The sequence below is a fragment of the Melanostigma gelatinosum genome (genome assembly GCF_949748355.1).
Source record: "Melanostigma gelatinosum genome assembly, chromosome: 16".
Taxonomy (NCBI): Eukaryota; Metazoa; Chordata; class Actinopteri; order Perciformes; family Zoarcidae; genus Melanostigma; species Melanostigma gelatinosum.
The window spans coordinates 2564525-2587366 of record NC_136649.1 but is presented as its reverse complement, the minus strand read 5'-3'; the positions used below and the strand labels follow the sequence as shown (position 1 = coordinate 2587366).

Sequence of the window (22842 nt, the reverse complement as noted above, 5' to 3'; positions counted from 1 at the left end):
TTTACTACTACTACTGCGGCTACTCCTGTTGTTGATGCTACCACTGCCTCTGGTGACATCGAGAGGAAAAATAACGACCCGTGTGTTTCTGTCCCTCAGTCTTCCTACTACCTTTGCCACAGCTGACATCGATGGAACACGGAAACTTATCTTTGCTCTGCCAGGTAGCATATTTATGTCTCTAGTCAGTCAGTGTGTGTGTGTGTATCTCCTTGTCTAATACTCTGGACCATGTCTTGACACCCTACTGCTTTGTCCTGCAGTTATTTTGCGAGCATGTGTTGTCGTTCAACAGTGATGGTTCCTCCAGTCAGGTCAGGGGGGGGGGGGATCACAGCAGGTGCGCTGGGATTTGTGTGCTCTGACTTATCATTTGTATGAATACAATCTTAACACATTTACTGGATAATTAAGTCTCTAAAAGTATTTTAAAAATATATATTCAATTTGTCCTCAGTCAAAAATAGTTCTGTTTAAACCTGGTATTTGTGCACAGTGTTGGAGAACAGATCAGTATTAGTATTACACTACGTGTAGAATTAGATTCCAGCAGTGGCTGTGTAGGATTGTCTCTGACTTGTATCCAAACACTTCCAGTAACTCCGGAGCATTTAAGTTAAAAAATAAAATCTATCAAGATGCCATCACTTCATTTACGTTGACGAAAGTGACGGGATACATTCATTTATAAAAGTTGATTTGATAAAAACAGACTAACCCATTTAATACGCTGAACCTCATTATTCAAATTGAGGAGTTTGTTCAGGGATTTCTAATCTTTTTAAGGAGGAGGGGAATCAGCTTTTCACAGATACGAGTAGGGGGCGCTTTAAGGGGAAAAGGTTGACCCTGACCCTGGGAGCCACTGCGTTCAGGCGTGATCTCTTTCATGACACAGTACATAATTTCAAGTATTTGCCCAGTTGAAGCTAGGGATTGATTCATTGAAGAAAAAACAACGAGTGGGTTTTACAGGCAGAACAAAACAAAAGACTCTTAACTTCTTTTGGCCCTTGTATCTTTGGGGTTTGCGAGTTCTGATTTTAGGTGCGATTGATTTGTACCTTGCCCGAGTACCATTGAATTCCCCCCGCTGCTCAGCTTTAACATTATTTAAGTTGTTCTGTACTCTTCTATCATTTTTTTTTATGTTGTCGTTACAGTGTAGAAAAGTGCACAGATTGCAAGATCCAAAGCCCATACGTGGAGTCGACCCATTACACCTCTATTGTCTATGTTGTGGAGACAGTGTCAAGACTATGAATATGCCCATCTGGCTGCAGTTTAGATGTCATATATTTCCAAGATGTGTTGCTGTTTAAAGCTGGTTAATAATCTATGCATAGCCTGATGTGCACCTCACCATAAATGTAACTACAAGTCGCGGTGACGCAGATCTCAACAACTGATCTGGTCCGATTGACAGCATTATTTCCTGCCACGCGTTTCCAGCTGCTCCTTCTTCTCCATGAACGTGGAACAAATCGAGGAGAGCTTAACTGAGGAAGTCCCTCCCCCTGCTTCAGTCGGTTCAATGATGGTACACACCATCTCCTCTGATATCTGTTCTCTGTGTTGTAGTCATTTCAATCAAATTAACTGTGATTCAAATTTCTTAGCTTCCACCTCCAATATGATCCGCTCAGTTTCAGTCGCCATTGTTGGCACGCAAACAATCCCAACACAGTGCCATAGAAACTCCTCCACCTCGTAGCGACTACTTACTGCTCTTTTTCAAGGTCTGAAACGCACAAAAATACTCCACTGTTAGCATTTTTATCATATATTAAACTTTATCTTTTGAATGGATGTCTCCCGAGTGGTCTGGGCGCTTTAAGCCTTGGTTGCTTTCAGGTTCGTCTTTTTCCACTCACCTCTCTCCTTAAAACGCCACTCAGCATTCTTAATCTCGAAGTGATGCCAACGTTTTATGGGCAGCTCGCTAGCTAGCGCTCTTTAACAAGCCATACACTGAAGCTGCAGTGAGACACTTGCGTAACCCCGGTTCTCTGAGTAGCACGAGTAAGTTTGTCAATGTGAGACAAACAAACCTGAGCTTCTAGTAAAGTTCATCATATTTCATTCATTTCTCAGTCCATTTTAGTTTTTTTGGTACCAAAAATCACTTAATTTTGTCCCAATGAAAAGATTACTCTGGTTAGAAATGGGCAGAACTGTCCTTTGAAGAGCTGCCAACAGCAAGACTTTAAAAATGATTGGCTTGTAAAGCCGCTGTAGAACCCCCAGTCTCTCTTTGACTAAAGCACCTTTCCTGTTGTGCTGTTTAAAACTGCATTTCCACCGTTGTTTTCAGTGCTAGTTGTCATGTTGCCATGGTAATGTCAAGGAATCCTACAGTATAGTGTGTCATGTGGCCTTAGTCTGGGGCCCCTGTGATTTGAAGTGTGGTCTTTGCTCCGGTCCGGCACTGTACATGTATTGCTATTGTTATTAAAGGAAACTTCAACTTCAGAGAGACTGGGGCCTCCCTGCTGGAGGTCGTAGCCCCGAGTGAGGCCAGGCAACCACTAACCCCAGCACCTAGAGGAAGTAGGTCCTGATGCTGAACCCACAATGACCCATAAATAACCTCTGACTACACAGATCCCCTTTTCATCCTGCTACTTCTGAATGACCTTTAAGCCCAAATGGAAACATTAAAATGCGATATGTCTTGGATGTTGCAGTGAACATAACCAAAGATTAAAGTGTACAAATTCAGTATTTCTGATTGCAACTTACTGTTGCTTCCCACACATACTCTGCATTTTTCATTGAAACAATGTTAAATATAGTAATGAAGTTAATGATGATTCGAACTTAATACATGTCTGTATTTTTACTTCAGCATTTCAAACATTGTGCAATGTGCATATAAGCCAGTAGATCTTGACCACAAGCCTCAAACAACTGAACTCTACAAATCCTTTCTCACTTTGCCTTTAGAACACTGATCATACCCTCCGACCCTCAATGACCCCTAGAGATCACAAAAGTGTCCTTAGATCGCCCATCTAGTGTCCGTATAGCTACAAAACCCTACCTCCAAGTAACCCTCAATTGATTGACCGATGATTCCAAGTGATAGCCTCTTAAGTCCTTGAAAAGTACCTTGAAACCTCTGGCCTAGTTATACTGCTCATATTCTGGATGGCCCAGCTTCTTGTTCTGGTCAGCTGTCATAATGACACCCCCCCCCCCCCCGACCCTCAGTCACTTCTGTCACTACCTGCTTATCCAGAATAATCCTGCTCATTTCATGCTGCGATCACCAGGGATGTCTGCCAGCTGCCAGCCAATAGAAAACTGCGTTTGTAATTCCTGGGGTTTTTAGTCAGGAGAGGACAGTGTAGAATTCATATACTTTGCTCTAAGATGTCAAGATGAGTTCTGAATCCATCAACAACACTACTTAATACACATGCACGTTGGTTTTAGGCTGAATTAAGTGGTGTGGGGCTTTAGTTGCTCTTTAATGTTATTATGTCTGCTGTTAAAGACAACTGATGGCTGTGGTGGTCCACACAGCCGCCTGTTCACCAGATACATTTGGTTTGTTGTTTGCCGAGATGTGTCTTAAGTTTGTGTATTTGCACCTGCAATCACAACACTCCTCCAATGAGATCTGTTTTCTTTCTTTTTTTTGCTTCTTCAGATGTGTTGCACACATGACATTGCTTTGATCTTGCGAGCTTGAAACAGTCCTAATCTGTTAGCATTCTGATAATTGATTGACACGTACGTTACTGTCCTGAAGACATTTTCACAGTTCTCATGATCAGCCAGACTTGTAATGTGGTTGTGTTGGACGCGTAATCTGGACAAGGTCTCCCGTGTTGGTCATGACTAAGACATGAAGATACATTTATATTGAGTACAATACATGTACGGGGGTGTTTCTGGGTTACACTCGTGTTAAAAGATAAAAGCAGCTAGCACACCTGTACAGGAAAACACGTTTAATGCAAATGGAGACACGGAGCAGATATTAGTGTTTGTATATAGTGGACATGTGCACTGTGGTGTATGCACCAATATCAACCGTATCAATGATCTATTGATGATCTAACTTTGTAGAGTAACTTCATTTGCCATAGTAACCCGGTATTGTGTTGTTTTTTCAGGTAACCCAGTGTCTGCAGTAGTGACATGTAACCTGTTTGTGATTCCTGCTCTGAGGAAGATGCAAGGCATTCTGGACCCTAGACCTACAATTATTAAAGCTAGGGTAACACACACGCACACACACACAAATGTCTACGAGCTCCAACCGACCTTTGACCTCCCTGTGGAGAGGAGATTAAAAGGAGAACGTCCCGCTAGAGTTCAATAGTGACCGTCCACTTTCTGAACGGCTCTGGTTTCCAAAGTGGAATTCCCATTCATTCACTCTGTTGTCTTTTCAGAAAATCCTTTACATAAAGAGTTAATTAAACAAACCACGAAATCAACCATGACCTAGAAAACATTTGATTTAGCAAAACAAAAGGTAAAGGTACAAGACTATGTACATAATTATTTTAAAAGTGAAGGAACTACTCATCCCATGAACCATTGCGAATGGCGAATGCCGCCTCAGGAAACTCCCGAAAAACTTCTGAAGTTTCTAAACATCTGAAATGAAGAGGTAAACATTTCCATTGTAACAGCGAGCTCCACCAATCAGAGAGCTTGTTGCTACTGTTGAAGATTTTGGGTGGTGTAGTACTTCTCCACAACATTGAAAATGTGTTTCTTAAAACAAGGTCTTCTACAGGAGCATCTACCATCGTTTGACAATCTCATAGCTCGTGGTGAGTCTACCTTGGATGGTTACAACATGATGGCCAATAATTATAATCCAGAATATGACGGATTTTCTTTACTTCTGGAATCTCACTGTTGAGCTCTACGGGGGAACTATAATATTGTATGTCACATTAAGTAACTGAGAACTTTCTGTGAATAATGAAATGTAAAAATCCACAGTTTGAAAGAAATGCATCTCAGAACCCATCAGCCCATCACAGCTTTTAACAGAAACCTACAAGCAGATGTTTGTGCAGAAATGAATGCCGTTCACTGTCAATGGCAATCAATAATATTTAGTGTACAGACACGAGAGTGGTGTTGATCTTCTCACTCCCAGAAAATAGTGTGAAGCAATGTACCAAGACAAGACAACATTGGTTGTATTCAAGTAATACCTGTAAATTTGAGGTTTTGGACCATGTAAAATCTAAATTTGATAAGTCCCTAACATTATGTGTGTGTGTGTGTGTGTGTGTGTTTGTGTGTATTTCAGCTTTCCTGTGACGTGAAGCTGGATCCTAGACCAGAGTACCACCGCTGTATTCTCACCTGGCATCACCAGGAGCCACTGCCCTGGGCACAAAGCACAGGTAGGCACACACACCCACACACACACACACACACACACACACACACACGCGCACACACACACACACACAAACGTCAGTGTGTCTCCTACATAGAGCCATCTGTGGTGCACCGTCACGGTTATACCACACCCACCACGGAAAATAAATACATCATGAAATGTCATTATCTATGCAGATCAATGTATACAGCAATGTATATATATATTACAAACCCACCTTAGGCTACATCCACACAAATACATATCTGTTTAAAACCGGGCATTGAAAACAAAAACCATCTCTGTCCGCACGGGCATTTCAGCATCGTTTTTGAAATACTTTCCGTCCAAATTTACACGCCTGAAAACAAATACCACATGACTATTCACTAGGGGTGTAACGGTACGCGTATTCGTATTGAACCATTCGGTACGAGGCTCACGGTTCGGTACGCATGACGAACCGAATACGTTTGAATAAAAAAATTATTATTATTATTATTTTTTTTAAACTTTATTTAACCAGGTAGTCCCATTGAGATAAAAAATCTCTTTTGCAAGATGTAAGTAACAATACAAGATGTAAGCAAGATGTAAGTAACAATACTACATAACATTAAGGAGCAGTTTTAGTTTTTTATGCTCATGTGTTGCTAAGAAGACACCCCAGAAGATGAGTCACTCAGGTATAGTTCCATCATTGTTCAAAGTCAAAGAATAACTTGATGATGTTAGTTGTAATGAATAAATATATTTTAAAATCAAGTACATTTCTCTGGCATTTATAGTTTTCTACTGTACCGAAACGTACCGAACCGTGGCTCCACTGTATCGTACCCAACCCAACCGTGAGTTTTGTGAACCGTTACACCCCTACTATTCACGTACACTGATGCTGGCGTTAACAAGAAGTAGAATGGTTGCTTAGTTACAGAAAATACAACAGAGTAATAAAGTACTCTTAATAATACAAGGTCGTATTTGATACTTAAGATCTTCCTCTATAATCTTCCTCTAACAGAAACATTTTGTGAAAAAAAACGTTTCTTATTTATTTTATTTAGACTAAGTCACAAGGCTGCAGGTCTTGCTCCATCGCTCTCTGCCACACACATTCCATTTACTATAAAATGAACACTTACAAATCAAAGTTCATATGTATTTATAGGTCCATAAATGTGGTCAACACATGCAGGGGCGGACTGGGGGAAAAAAGTGGCCCGGGAGTTTACTGTCAGACCGGCCCACTCAATACACGGCGCGTTGCCCACTCAATGCATCGCATGTATCGACCAGTCAGTGGCCTATTTGGAAAAATACCCATACACTTAACATTATTTTGGATGATTACAAAGAAATTACATCATATTTGTTTTTTTTTACAACATTTGGATCCACCAATTTGCCTGAATGGATACATTGAATAAAATGATACTGGCTATTGTAACACTCAAAGGTAGGTATAGTTTGCTAGATGAATATGCTGAACCCTGGGCTAGTATCAGATGGTTATACGCAGTGGAGCTGGTGGAACATGTTCTAGGTAGGGCTGTGCCACATCCAATCAATGTCAGCAAACATCCCAGAATGATTTAATGCAAAACAATTAAGGTATCAAACACGTATTACTACTTTGCAGTTACATATTTAACCTTTATTCCAACATGAAAAAAAGCAGAAAATAACACTTTGACAAACACGTCAGGACATCTTATTTGTGTCACCCACACAGGGAATTCAGTATAATATAATCATATATAAATCATATAATAATATGCTGTATAATATAATCAGTGGCGGCTGGTCAATAGAGGGCAATGGGGCATGGCCCCACCTTGAGCCACACACAAAAAAAAGAAATTATAATAATAATAAATTGTACAAATTGTCAATATTTGTGTTTTTGAACTGCGGAATGTACCCAGTAATGTGTGTAAAATGTGATATCTGCGCAAAATATATGCTTTTCCTGCTCGTGCTCTCTGTCTGTGTGCACGACACATCTCAGAACGCGCATCTAGGGGGGCAAAATCGTTTTTGCCCAAAAGAGGCGGGTCTATGAAGCAGTTCAGCCAATTGCTGATTGAAGATATAAATGAGTGACATACAATTTAGCCAATCAGCGCCCTCAAATAGATTCAGTGTGGTGCCAAAAATATTTTTCCCCCCTCGCTGCGCGTGCTCTTCAGGAGAAGTCTCTACAGGCGCCCGCGCCAGCGCGAGCACTCCTCCTTCAACCCCCGTTTGAGAGGAGAACTTTGGCGGCGATTCTGCAGCCAAAGAGCTGATATCAGATCAGCCTGACCTCACAATCAGACAGCAGACTCGGGAAAGGGAAGCAGTACATGCGGAGCTTCTGTACTAGCTGTACACCAGACAGGTTTGGCTAGCTGGATGACGTCATGCTAATAACTTTTTTAGCTTTTTAAAACAACGGGGACAGATCCAGCACGGACAGTTACGGGAGTGAGGAATGAGGAGGTAAGGAAACATGAGAACACCAGGGTAGGGAGTGAGGGATGAGGAGGTAAGGAAACATGAGAACACCAGGGTAGGGAGTGAGGGATGAGGAGGTAAGGAAACATGAGAACACCAGGACACATGTGTACACATGTGCACAAGCCAGCAAACATCCTATAGTCAGACTGTCTCATGTTTATCGTTTTGTATTAGAGATATGATGTCCCTTCAGGGTTGCCGTAGAGAAAAGGCGACTTCCGCTGCTCTCCCTGGATACTACTGTACATCGCTGCGGTAAAGTCAGCAGACACTCAGATCTCCGTGGTCAACTCAGCAGACACTTACGACACACTTACGACACAGATGACGACGCAGTGTCTTCCCCCATCAGAATGTGTCTGATTAATGCACGCTCTGTAACAAACAAGGCTCACATTTTAAATGACTTGTTCACAAGTCATAATTTGGCTTTTTTATTTCTGACCGAGACCTGGCAATGGAATGCATCCATTTCAATGAACTCTGCCCTGTGGACTGCTCTTATGTTGGGACACCGCGTTTGACCGTCCGCGGTGGAGGTCTCGCCGTGGTCTGGAAGAATCAGCTTTCCTGCCAATTGGGGAGCACAGCATCCTATGCTACTTTTGAGCTGCAGCTCACTAAAGTGGCCCGACTAAAGCCGTTTTACCGTTTTTTAATTTACCGACCTCCAGGTCCTGCAGGTCAGTTTTTATCAGAGTTCACAGACTTTCTGACCTCTATTATCAAGCTAGACAAAGTGCTTCTGGTTGGTGATTTTAATCTGCATATCAATGACACTACAATGAATATTACTGAATCTTTTAATGTTTCTGGCGCCACTCACAGGGGTGGTCACACCTTGGACCTTGTGTTTTCTCTGGGTCTTGATATTGATAATACCCGTTGTGAGGACCCATTGATCAGTGACCATAAATGTATTTTTTTTTATCTTTCTGTCAATGCTGACCCCTTGTGTCTGAAACAAACATTCCACTCCCGCATTAGTACAGCTGATCAGTTCTCTATGCACTTCTACTGTGATATTAACACAAATCTCAATGATGTTGAACTCTTGATACAGTCATTTAATGAACATTGCACCACTTTCCAGAATCGATTCTGCCCAAAGCTGAATCTATTTGAGGACGCTGATTGACTAAATTGTATGTCACTCATTCATATCTTTAATCAGCATTAAAGCATCATTGGCTAAACTGCTTCATAGACCCGCCTCTTTGGGGCAGATTGCATGCTGGGTGTGTGATTGTGTGTGTGTGTGTGTGGGTGTGTGTAGGGGTGCTGCCGGCTCACAGATGAAAACCATGAGTGTGAATACAGATCGCGAGGAGTCGTATAAATCTCAGTCAGCGATTATTGACTTTAAGTATTAGAGTAAGATAAAAGAAGATAAGATAATCCTTTATTAGTCCCTCAGTGGGGAAATTACAGGATTACAGCAGCATTGCTCACAAGTAAAAAATAAAGATAAAAATCAAGTAATATAATAAACTAAACAGTAAACAGTAATAAAATAAGACAGTAAAGAAGAATATTAAATATACCTGTATATACAGAATATACATACGGAATAAAAATATAAGATAATACTTAAACGTATTGGGTATTGCACGGGATTGCACGGATTAGATATTGCACCAGGTGAATGAATTAAAGTGTTCAGAAGTGTTCAACGTGTTCAAAGTGTTCGTGTTCAAGTGTTAGTGTTCAAAGTGTTAGTGGTCCACCGAGAGCAGTTTGTTGTGCAGCCTGACAGCAGCGGGGAGAAAGGACTTGCGGTATCTCTCCCTCAGACACTGGGGGTGAATCAGCCGGTGACTGAAGGAGCTGTGCAGAGCTGCCAGAGTGTCCTGCATGGGGTGGGAGGCGTGGCTCATCAGGGATGAGAGCTTCGCCATCATCCTCCTGTCTCCCACCACCTCCACAGTATCCAGTGGACACCCCAGCACGCTGCTGGCCTTCCTCACCAGTTTGTCCAGTCTCCTCCTGTCAGCTGCCGCGATGCTGCTGCTCCAGAAGACCACTCCATAGAAGATGGCTGATGCCACCACGGAGTCGAAGAAGGTCTTCAGGAGTGCTCCCTGCACCCCAAAAGACCTCAGTCTCCTCAGCAGAAAGAGTCTGCTCTGTCCTTTTTTATAAGGAGCGTGAGCATGGTCAGTCCAGTCCAGTTTATTGTTCAAGTGAACACCCAGGTACTTATACGACTTCACGACCTCAATGTCCAGTCCCTGGATGCTCACCGGTGTCGGAGGAGGGCGTTTGCCCCGGCGGAAGTCCACCACCAGCTCCTTGGTCTTGCTGGAGTTGATGTGGAGGCGGTTCCGCTGGCACCATCCTAAAAAGTCCTGGTTTAGTTCCCTGTATTCTCTGTCATCATCGGCGGAGATGAGACCGACGATTGCAGAGTCGTCAGAGAACTTTTGCAGTTGGCAGTTGGCAGAGTTATGTTTGAAGTCCGAGGTGTAAATGGAGAAGAGGAATGGAGCCAGAACGGTTCCCTGTGGGGCCCCTGTGCTGCAGGACACCCGATCTGACTCATACTCTCGTATCCGCACATACTGTGGACGGTTGGTGAGGGAGTCCAGGATCCATGCAGTGAGGTGGTGGTCCACCCCGGTCTGCTCCAGCTTGTCCCTCAGAAGCAAAGGCTGGATGGTGTTGAAGGCACTGGAGAAGTCGTAGAACATGACTCTCACAGTGCTTCCAGCCTTTTCCAGGTGAGAGAGGCATCTCTGCAGCAGGAAGATGACGGCGTCGTCCACCCCGATGCCGGACTGGTAGGCGAACTGAAGTGGGTCCAGGGATGAACTCACCAGAGGGCGGAGATGGGCAAGAACCAGCCTCTCCAGGGTCTTCATCAGGTGGGATGTCAACGCCACCGGCCTGTAGCTGTTGAGGTCCTTGGGCCGCAGGTTCTTTGGTACCGGTACCACGCAGGATGTCTTCCATAGCTGTGGTACTTTCCCCAGCCTCAAGCTCAAGTTGAATACGTGCTCCGCTATCCCGCACAGCTGGTCTGCGCAGGATTTGAGGAGCCTTGAGCTGATGCTGTCTGGACCCGTGGCCTTCCTCGCCTTGATCCTCCTCAGTTCCTTCCTCACTTGGTTGAGGGACACGCTGGGGGGTGGGGTGCTGTGTGTTGGAGTGGGGGTGGGTTGCTGGTCGTAGAGTGCTGAGTATGAGAGGTGTGGAGGGGAGCCGAGTGCTGTGGGGAGGGGGAGGGGGGGTAATAATCCACAGGGGATGCAGATGATGGGGGTTGCAGCAGCAGGGAGGTCTGGGTGGGGGGAGGGGTGGATGGCTGGTCAAATCTGTTAAAAAATAAGTTCAGCTCATTCACCCACTTTTGGTCCCCCTCAGGCTGTTGGTTGGGCCCCTTGAACCCAGAAATCGCCTTGAGGCCCTTCCAGACCCCAATGGTGTTATTCTGCTGCAGCTGTTCCTCCATCCTCATCCTGTAGACATCTTTACCCTCCCTGATCTTCATCCTCAGCTCCCTCTGCACAGTCCTCAGCTCCTCTTTGTTGCCAGATCTAAAAACCCTCTTCTCCTTGAGGAGGGCCTTTATCTCCGGAGAGATCCAGGGTTTGCCATTTGAGAAACACCGTACAGTCCTGGTCGGTACGGTGTTCTCAACACAGAGTAAATTTAACGTGTTCTGTGAAGCATAGAATATAGTCGGAGTCGGCGATCTCAGAGCGAGGGCTGGTTAGTAATGGAGGTGGGCCGGTATTAGACCGGCCCAAACCCCCGTCGGCCTACCGGGGATTCCCCCGGTATCCCCTGTGGCCAGCCCGCCCCTGAACACACGTCTCTCACTTGTTTCCTCGGTTTCGTTGTTGTCTGTTCTCACTCGTAGCTGTGCTGGTGGCTGAAGACTCTGTCACACTAGAGAACATTTATGCTTTTGTTCGTTAGTTGTGCAGAACAAAATAAGCATTAATAATAGCTAGGTGTAATCTTAGCAAAGGATATGGATGTAGCCTTAAAATACGTGGTGTTTTCAAATAAGGTGTCTGTTTTAGATGGGACCGATCAGTTACTTGTTACTGTAATTAATAGGAGGGGACATTAAACATGTATACACCAAATGTGAAAAAATGATTTGTAGTCAATGATGCTATCAGCATAGCAACAGAATGAATTCCCTTCATTCTTAAGTTATATTCAGTATATGTTAAAGCTAGGGTTGGTAATCTTGGGAAACTAGAGTACGCTTAATTTTTAAAATGATCCAACCTAAAAACCCAGCCCAGTGTTGCAAACTATTTCCAATAAAAAGTAGCTAGCAGCATCAATGACAGTTGTGAGAAAGCGCCAAGTCGGCAACTCTGACGGCCCATCCCTTTAGGCCTCCCTCCAAAGCCACATCCCCAAAATTATCATGATCATCAACGTAAACAACGAACAGGCAGGTAGCCTGTAGGGGTGGGAATCACCAGAGGTCCCGCGATACGATATTATCACGATACTTAGGTCACAATACGATATTATCACGATACTGCGATATTCTGAGTATTGCGATAACATTGGTCTATATTGCGATTTATTACTTTTTTCAACTTCAAATGATGTCCCCAAAGGAAAACTGTGTCAACATGTTTTATCTGATAAGATCAAGTTTTCAGTCTGTTCATCTCACTTCAATCATTTTTATTGAAGCAGAATATGATTGTCAAGCAAACAGACTGACCAACAATGTCATAAATGTTGCATGAACCTGACAAACTGAACTGTTTGTATGACTACATAGTCCAACTGAACTGAATGCAAACGTGTGGACTCAGCATATGAACTACAACTTATATAAGTAGGATATTAGAGTTATATAACTCAGTATGTCTTGTGATGCGTGGACGTCGAGGTCAGAGAGACAGTTATGCGCTGCACTCTCCCCATGAGCCGGCTGCTGTTGGCAGATTTAACCCCGTTGTGAGGCCAGATGTCTCTTTGTTTTGACCAACTTCCGACCAATCACGCTGACCCGGGACCTTTGCTGACCTCACCAGAAAATAACTCAGCACCATCGAGTGCAGTGATTCTTAACCATGGGGCCCACGGTTGGGCCGTGAGCGCCACCTAGAGGGCCGCAAAAAACGTTCAGTTTTGCACCTGTGGGCCGCGAGGGCTGCGGGACCGCATAGGTTATCAATTGAAGACACCAGAGATATTACTGTTATCCATGAGACGCTCAGTTACAATACAGCTTCCCACCACCTGGTGGCGGTAATGCGTCAGTCAGTTGTTTAACAAGCTGCAATAAGCAGAAGAAGACACTCAGCTAGCCGCTAGCCTGTAGCGAAAGTCATGGATACGTTATTAAAAAGAAAAAATGAAGACGACAGTGGTGCCATACCCCCCAAAAGTCTAAATGTGTGCGCAAGTACAACCCTGACTTTCTTCAGTACGGCTTTGTGAACGGAGGCAACGAGGCAGAGCCGAGGGCTCAGTGTGTGGAATGTGGGCTAATGCTATCAAACGAAGCTCTGAAGCCTTCAAAAATAAAGCGACACCAAGCGACGAAACATCCAACGCTCGTGGGAAAGTCTGTTGGGCTTCTTGTTGTGTATGCAGGTTTACATACACATGATAATAAATGTCTTTGTGATCATCACATTCTATCATCTCATTTATTTAACAAGGGTTTTGCCTGTTCAACACCGGCATCCTCGATCCCCTCCCCTTCCGTTCCTACGGCTTGTTTGCGCAAATACGTCACAAAACATGTCCGTGTTTGGTATCCCAGCATTTCCAAAATCCTCATCTTTGCAAAGAAATCATCGATTTTCTTTCATTTCTTATGGATTTTTCACAAAAGGAGCCCAAACACACACTGTCCAAAGTCGCCATAACCGCTGCAAGTCGTATCTTGCAGCATTTCGACGGAAACAGACACATTACAGACCCGACAACGTGCTAGCGGATGTTACCATGGAGCTACTGCCTTCAGAAAACGCTAGTACTTATAATACAAACCTTATCCTCCTCTTCCATAAGCCGTCAACCAACGTTTGCGTCACTGAGCTATTCTCATTCTCGTTCGTGCGCTCGGTCGCAGCCATTACGCACAGCAAGTCCGCTACTCACACACCACGTCTTCGACCATATATACATAGTTTTTGCAATTTGCAAAGGCTAAAAATAAAAGGAAAATAATATAATATCAAAATATAAAGGGAGAAACACCTTTAGTGTGTCAGAATATCATGTGGTTACCATGTGTCCATTTGGGTCTCCAAATGTCCTTTTAGAGCTCCGCCTGGATCTCTTCATGAAGAAACTCTGTAGAATGGTCATACTTTGTCCAATCTTCTTCAAATTTGAGGCAGTTGTTCACTGATAGTGTAGTTACAGCCCTATACTGTCCTTTACCTGTACAGATACAGCCACCGGCAGTTATTTATACTGAAAGATACTTTTTTATTTTAGGCGGACAAAATCTTCAATTTTTACTGACTCCAAAGGCCCACTGCTCTGTTTCTGTATGACCTGCAGGTGTTCTGACACTTTTCCAAGGAACCTTGATGCATATAGTCAGAGTGGTTCAGAAGCTACAGCCATTTTAATTTGGGTATGTCATTTTAGGCTCCAAAATAGGGGTGGAGCCGATTTAATATAGTTATTGAATACAAATCAAACCAAGAGTGAGATCAATTAGTTAACCTAATACAGTGTTAATATTTGAATGGGCCCCGGGACACTTTGTACTTGAAAAGTTGGGCCCCGAGGTTTTTTTAAAATAGTTTATATAATAAAAGATCGATACTTGGCGTCCGTGTATCGATACAATATCGCTACGCAAAATATCGCGATACTATGCTGTATCGATTTTTTTCCCCCACCCCTAGTAGCCCGTCCAATCATTGAATTCAGCCCATATACCTGAATAAAATGATGCACAGGCTTATTACATTCCTGCTACGGATACTGGATTTCTTTTTCTTCTTTTTTTGCCAGTCTTTGATTTGTTTTACATTTCTGTCGGGATGTTAATAGACAATTTAAACAAATGTTTTGAAGATTACCAACCCAAGCTTTAATTTGTACAATAGGGTAAAATCTGCTCAAACAGCCCACAAACACAAGCTCACACCTAACCTCTCTCTCTCTGTCTCTCTCTGTCTCTCTCTCTGTCTCTCTCTCTCTCTCTCTCTCTGTCTCTCTCTCTGGCTCTCTCTCTCTCTCGCTCCCTGTCGCTCTCTCTGTCTGTCTCTCTCTCTCTGTCTCTCTCTCTGGCTCTCTCTCTCTCTCGCTCCCTGTCGCTCTCTCTGTCTGTCTCTCTCTCCCTCTCTATCTCTGTCTTTCTCTCTCTGTATCTGTCTCTCTCTCTCTATATCTCTCTCTCTCTCTGTCTCTCTCTCTCTCACTTTCTCTCTCTGTATCAGGGAACCAGGTCTCCAGCAGGCTAATGTCAATGCGTAGCGCTAACGGTCTGCTGATGTTGCCTCCCAAAACAGAGCAGTACGTGGAACTGCACAAGGGAGAGGTGGTGGACGTCATGGTCATTGGACGGCTATGATGCAGGTACGTCACAATCCGTTTCGTCACCGTAGAAGTAACTGTAGAAGGTGTGTGTGTGTGTGTGTGGGGGGGGGGGGGGGGGGACGCGTCCAACTGTAACGCTTAAATACTTTCTCCCCAGACTTCAATGTCACTCGCTACCGATTACCATGGCAGTGCCAGGACTTCCTGTCTGGACAGGAAACAGGCGGGGGCAGGAAGTGATGCATGTCTACCTGGTTGCCATTAGCTGTGATGTCATATGCAACAGCCAATCGGAAGCCAGCGGAGGCTGAAACCTCATTGGTCTGCTCTGAGGAGATATCTGTATTTCAATGGAGAAAAAAAAGTGGAAAAAATATATATAAAATACAAGATTTATTCTGTAATATTATTATTATTATTATCCTGATGATAATGATTATTGATATTCTTAATTAATATTCTATTTATTATTATTATTATTATCATGGTTCTGACTGAATATTATCATCTTAGTAGTAATCATTGCCCTCTTCCTTCCTGTTCATTTGCTTTGTGCGTTGGATATTTTTCCCTGGTAGATATAGAAACTTTCTCCTTCTCTCCTCCTGACCGTTTCTCCTTTTCTCTCCCCCTTCTTTCGCTCTTCTTCCCCTTCTTTTCTGCTCTGACATCCTCTACCCAGATATAGAAACTCCTTGATAACCCCCCTTCCTGCAGTATCATCTCCTCCTAGAACACACTGACCCTAACATCAGTATTGACAGTAATATGAACTAAAGGCTTATAAAGACATCTTTTTTTTAATTGAAGCTGCTAATATAGTTTGTGCCAGTACAGTGAATATGACTTGTTTTTGCCAAAAAAAAAGGGAAGGAATTTTGTTGCCAATTTCTTCCCCCCAGATAACATTCTCCAACTATACTGAGACACTAAAACACATCATGACTCAATAAAAGCCATGGAAGTGTTGTAGGTGGGTCAGTGGCTCGGCTTTAAGGCAGAGCGAGGCGGGGATTGGATGAGTGAATCCTCTGTCACCACGCTGAAATCATTTCTGAGGTCTGACATCGGATATGAACATAAACGATATGATAAAATCATAATGGCTTCTATGATCTGTAGTCGTCCCAGGTGGGCCACATAGACAGTATTACTAAAACCTTAACCCTGCAACTAGTTTACACCATAAAACTACAGTACCAAAATGGAACCACTCTTCTATAAATGTGATATTTGCATTTTTCAAAACTATTGTCGCGATAAATCTACGTCGTTTCATTGTCAACAAATTCCCATAAAACGACCAATGAAGTTAACTCGTGAGGATTGTGTTGCCTTCAGACAGAGCAAGGTGAGCTGTTTCCAGTCTTTATGCTAAGCTAACCATCTGCTGGCTTTAGCTTCACATTTAGTGCGCAGACACGAGAATGGTCATATTGATAAATCAAACTTTGGTAAGCGTGTTTACCAAAACGTCTTAACTATTCCTTTATAAAGGGTTGGAATAGCTCTAGTGTAAGAAGAAATATGTATAAAAGTCTCAGATATTTCCTAAAACAGCTGGGCACTGTAGTTTTTAGCGAACATTGATTGCACTGCATTTGTTAGGGACTGTTTTTTGCCACGGATTATTGTACACATGGTGCTCCTGTGAGTATTTTGGGAGAGCAGGACGGTGTATGTGGGATCGAGTCAAAATAAACTACAGTGGTTTTGATAAGACTGGAGCTCTATGGCTCAGAGGGATAAGACTTATTAGGCGATACACATGCGATCTGTTGTTGGTTCGGGTTATTTCGTGTTATTTGTTGACAGCAAGAAAATTGTAGAATATGATCAGATTATCCTTTAAGTAGCCAAAGATTGATTACTGTACCTTGTTGATAGCTGGTTTCAAAGGCCGGCTCCTTTTTTTCGAACCGCATACACGAACATGAACGAAAGAGCCGCTTGAGTGAGTTGTGACATACCGTTTTCCCCGACTCAGAGAAAATTCCAACCCGACATCGCCTGAAAAGCAGGGTGTCGCGTTCAGGTGCTCGTAAACTACATGGCCGGTGTATTTCTACCACAACAGTGTTTCAGGTGCTCGTCAAAAGAATCAAACGCAGTTCAAGGCTGTAAAATAGACAAAATCATTTGACTGCTTTTCTTTCAACATACTGTACATAGTCTGAGCATCACTGGAAGAAAACCTTGTTTGATATTTAGCCCACAGTGAAAGCTAAGTTTACAATTAGCATTAACAAAGTAGTAGGCCGGCTGGCTGCTGTATCCTACTGATTAAACACTAAATTGTTTACCGATTACCAAGGACCGTTCAAATGCATCATATGCAATCTGTGAGTCCCAAGCATTCACCAATGCACCATACCTTACTTAACTCTGATTCTTCCTATCAGTGTGATCAGTACCAAACAAACCCACGAGGTCAAAGGTCTAATGCTGCATTCAGGTCATGTCGGAATACTGGTCTCAAAAACTGGTACTCGTTTGAATTTAATGGTACTTAAGGGGACATAATGAATGTTTTTCCCAGATGTCGGTTGCTGCCGCTGATCTTCACGCTTCAGTTACCCCCAGAGATACGAAGCGTCGAATTCCAGGTCAGACGCTATGACCTCGATGCAGCACCGGGCAGAACGTCTGAGCTTTGATCCCCTCTCCTGATAGGCCGACCCAGTCTTCCTCCACCCCTCCCCTCATCCCTCCCTCTCCTCTTCATCTTCCTTTACTTCCTCCTCCTTCTCCACACTTGCATGCACATAAAGGGAGGGGGGGGCGTGTCTTTCTCTTTGGGCAGGTCTCATTCCAGGCGTGAGACGAGGGTGCAGCACCTGGGCGGGGCTTCTGATCTGACTAAATGTCACAGTTCGTGGCAGTTCTCGACGCGATCACTTATGCGAAAGAAAGAGTTTTTTCAAAGTCCAGCCTCTGGTACCAACACCTTCTCATTTATTCTTCTAGCTCAGATGTCAGAAACTTCCCAGTTACCTCAAATGCACCATATATCTATCAGCGGCTCATGCTGGGTTCATGTCATGTAAGAGAAAGCGGAAGAACAGGGTGACTTTTTAGCAACAGTTCAAAGGCGGGAATTCATTCAGTCGATGGAGCACATCCAAATTTTATTTTTAAAAGTATTTGATTGAAACACATCCGCGTTTACGTATTTGGCAGCTCATATTTACAATAAACCTGTCATGACATGAATGCAGCATCAGAGCACGTCCTGCCACCTGCCCAAGGAGGACCAGTCAAACCCAGATAGATCCATTTGAGTAAGAAGAAGCAGGTTCTCGTTAAACTGCCTTTGTACTGAGTGATTCCTAACACTGGACTGAACTCAGTGTCACACTGCACACACTATAAACTATGACCAGCACTTGTAATGAAGCAATGACACAGCATTCTACTACTGTATAAATATAATGAAAAGGATGTTTTTTTCTGTCATGATATTATTGAAAGTGAAGATGAATTAATAAAAATAATCCTGATTATTCTGTACTTTTCTTTGGGGAAAGTTGGTTTTTTTCCTAATTATCTGTGATAATGAAAAAAATATTGTTTAATTAGTAGTTTCAGTCATGAGGGAAAGCTGTGATAGAAGGTGTGCAAAGTTAGAAACATCAGTCATATGCAGTTATTTCACATCTATAGGTGTTCTGTCTTCATAACTGCATAACAGGAGACATCTTGTTATAAATTCATCCCCGTTTTATTGATATTTTATGAAAAGTTACTCCTCATTTTTCGTGTGTTTTTCCTGAAACAGTCCAGCAACATGAGTCTGTTTTGGCTTGTTACATGCATACTGTCTTTTCAAAATAAACTTCCATCTTCACAGGAAACAACTAAGGTTTAGGCGATGAAACTACTTAGTCAGGTTTAGGTTACATTTTCTATGCAAGAAAATGTAACAGAAGGGTTGTGAAAAATATATGAATATAAGCCAGTATTCCATCATATAAATACAATTAAAAATGAATTAATGAGTGATAAGGATATATTTGCAAATCAGATTTTTCCTGTTTCATAATTTTGCATTAATTTTATTTTATATATATTTTTTGAAGTTCATTTTCCACCATGATGTCAAAAAGAATGCCAAAACCAAAGGAGGATGAACATGTTTTTATTGCTGTTAGGAATTTTTTTCAATTAATTTTTGTCTTACAAAAACAAATGTGATGAAGTCCCTAGGATTTAAATTTGATTTCAATCACCTCTCAAATTCACAAAGAGGCAAATTGTTTTATCTGAATGCATCTGTTCTTCTGAAAAAATGGTTCTGTCTTCCTTACGAGCCTCCTTGTGTTATTGTTACATTTATATATCTATTTTATTTATATCACACACACACGTGATAATCAATATCAATGCAGTGGAAGACCCCTTTTTCCTCATTCCAATGTCAAGTGTAGCCCACACAGGTAGACCTAAGTCAGCTGATTTGCCAATAAGAAACATTGGGGTCCAAAGACATTTACTATCTCGGCAGTAACATTCGTGCATAACAACGGACTAGGTGAATACAATGAATTAAAATGTTCAAATAGATGTCATGTCATTTTAATGCAATATATCAAAAACGTTTTTCTTCTAAAACTGTCCAAAGAAATGTAATTTGACAGTTGCTCGTGTTTGTTGTTAATTTTGGCTTGTTTGATCCAAATGTATCAATAGTAATAATTCCACTGTAGTGGTCACGAGCTGCGTTCCACCGATGCAGCAACGTGTTTGATTGGTTTAAACAAGATATATTTCATGCCTGCATCCAATTGGCATCATTGTGTTATCTGGCTGGTCGTCTCCGCCCCCTGTCTGGAGTGTGCGATGACAGTCAGGAGGAGGAGGTCGTCTGCTGTGTCCGTCTGTTAGAGTGAAACTGAATAGAAAAAGAGAACCGGTTGGACAAAAGTAACTCTGAAATACAAAGTGTCACCTGGATTTAACTGCTAAAGGAGGACGCGGAGGGCTCAGGTAAACAGTGAGTATTCCAGTGTTTTCGGTCGTGTCTGAAGCTGCTTTGTTATCAACAGGTGCTGCAGGAAGCAGCAAGCTAGCGAGTTAGCTGCTAACGTTAGCCTGATAACGTTGATTAATGTTAAAGTTACCCACTCTTCCTACATAAAGTAAGTTTTTGTGAGGGCGGCTAGACGCTAGTATGAGGCCAAAGCTTTATACGAACGGAATTAACGTTATCGCTACTGGAAAATGAAGATAATTAGCCAATAGCTCAGCTACTTCTGAGTTACTTTGATAGTCTCCAAAATAGCCATTTCTCGTAGCTGACGCTTGGCTAGCTGTCAAATACAGAAAACAACTCTAACTTACAATGTTAGATCAAATCTACGCTACATGCATGTTGTAACGTTAACTGTTAACAAACTGTTAACAAACTTACAACAGAGGACCGTGTTTAGTTTGCGTTTGGTCATCTCGGGGTAGTGTAGACCATATCCATAACACCAAAAAGGAGGACACTCTGCGGTATTTAGTGAAGCTGTGAATAATTGCATAGGACTCTGGCGTGCTCCCCTCTACAATACAACTTTGTGTGATTGCTACATGATGTATGTGTAACAGAATAGGAAAAAATAGTCTTAAAGAGTCAAAAAGTGTTTGTTCACAGTATTTGTATTTATTCAATACACTGTGGTGTTAAACAAGATATATTTCATGCCTGCATCCAATTGGCATCATTGTGTTATCTGGCTGGTGAGTGCCACAAAGCATAACATTTGTGGACTTAAAATGTACAAATTAAATCACAGGTCACAAAAATAATAAATAGATAAATGACTGTTTTAAAAGCATAAAGAAAACCAAATTTGTTTGGTTAACATTTAACGACTCAAAAAGTAAAGAATTTCTAAAGTGATTCAGTCTATTGGGGACGTGTGTGCAGTGTCTTTTTTTTCATCAGACTAATTTGTACATCGGCAGTATCAAGTGGTCGAAAGAGGTATGCAGAACGTCTGTACTTGAACGCACCAGTTTGAATGTTATCTTTTCATTGAATGTTATCTGTTCAAATAATTAAAAAATAAGACGCCTTCCGCTGGTAGAAACGATGCTGCGCGTATAAGCAGGACACAGAACACAGTATAAATACCACACACGTATAACAATACTCAATGCCGTTTGTTTAACAGGTAACAGACTACAGAGAAAACATCTCCACTCTGACCGTGATGATAACTGTCTTTATTAATATAAGTAGTAGTTTAACACCATTAAATCAACTGAAAACATACGATCTTTTTTTTTATCAATATTTAAAGTGCATTTTTATTGGAATGTTCGCTGAAAACGGCCCTGACCAGAAAACAACTCTGTACAGTGATCATGTACAGACACAAATGGATAGGTCACCCTAGGATAGTGTAACACCGTAGCGCTGGCTACAGTCCTGTTAAGTCACACTATTTTTACTTGACGGAGACTTATTGGATTCCTGCTAACGTTACATCGCCATTACGTGGGATGCTAGTTTTGTTAACGAGAACTTGTTAGTTACTGCCTGCTGTACGATGTCAGTGTCAACTCTACCACACGCTAAAGAAACCTGTCTATGAACCGAGACTTCAACAGTACATTGTGTGGGTTTACCTGCTCTGTACCTACACTTTGAGAACTCGGATGTAACGTTAACAGACCTATTTTTCAGCTGAGTAACCTTTGATGCTCGTAAAGAACAGTATATTGGGCTGTGCCAACATAAGATTGCACAAATGCTACTAAAAGCGGCATTAATGGCAAACATGTTGAGTGACTTATCTAAATTATATTTCTTTATGTTTCCCTGTGTTTTCATCTGATTTCAAACTACCCATGTATAAATATGTTCTAGTAACACATATTACCGTACTTTCCGGACTATAGAGCGCACCGGTATATAGACCGCGCCAGCTGATTTTTAAAAGAACAAAAAAGAATCGGCACATAGACAAGCCGCACTGGTCTATAAGCCGCAGGTGTCCCCGTTGAACAGCAAGATGCTTTTAACAGTACTAAAGTTGTCTTCTTCTATGAACATCATAACATGTTGCTAGCTTCTAAGCAAATTTTAACATTACGGCCAATGGGGAAATGCAGCGTGAATATAATATATATTCGTACATCTTTTCATGCAGACATACTTACAGACTAAGGTCTCTCAAGGCTACCAAACTGAAGACGTAAAACGAAGCAGCGTGTCTTCTCATTAGAATCTAAAAGCAACGAGGCAATAACTTGTTGCTCGTAGCTGTAGCTTCTGAATACCGTAGCTGCAACAACAGGACTCAGGACAGCAGACCAAGATGATTTATTTCTCTCACTCAAAAACACGCACACAAAAACACGCAATAACTGTCATTGAACAGCAAGATGGTTTTAACAGTACCGGTACTAAAGTTGTCTTCTTCTCTGAACATCATAACATGTCGCTAGCTTCTAAGCAAATTTTAACATTACGGCCAATGGGGAAATGCTCTGAATGTGGCGGA

General features: G+C 42.3%; 2 protein-coding genes across 3 annotated transcripts in view; both read left to right on the top strand.

Annotated features, from left to right (window-relative positions):
- gphna (gephyrin a) overlaps positions 1-18849 on the top strand; it is a 42266-nt gene extending 23417 nt beyond the window's left edge. The window contains exons 20-24 of one of the 2 annotated variants that reach the window (XM_079287158.1): positions 100-164; positions 4125-4228; positions 5285-5381; positions 15247-15385; positions 15504-18849. In XM_079287158.1, coding sequence (XP_079143284.1) covers positions 100-164; positions 4125-4228; positions 5285-5381; positions 15247-15380 — 400 coding nt within the window. In that variant the 3' untranslated portion in view covers positions 15381-15385; positions 15504-18849. Of the gene's footprint in view, positions 1-99; positions 168-4124; positions 4229-5284; positions 5382-15246; positions 15386-15503 lie in introns of those variants that run through there. The other variant, XM_079287159.1, reaches the window with a different exon arrangement.
- Positions 18850-20200: 1351 nt separating this feature from the next.
- pals1a (protein associated with LIN7 1, MAGUK p55 family member a) overlaps positions 20201-22842 on the top strand; it is a 38877-nt gene continuing 36235 nt past the window's right edge. The window contains exon 1 of the mRNA XM_079286005.1: positions 20201-20339. The gene's annotated coding sequence lies outside the window, so the exon portion shown is untranslated. The remainder of the gene's footprint in view (positions 20340-22842) is intronic.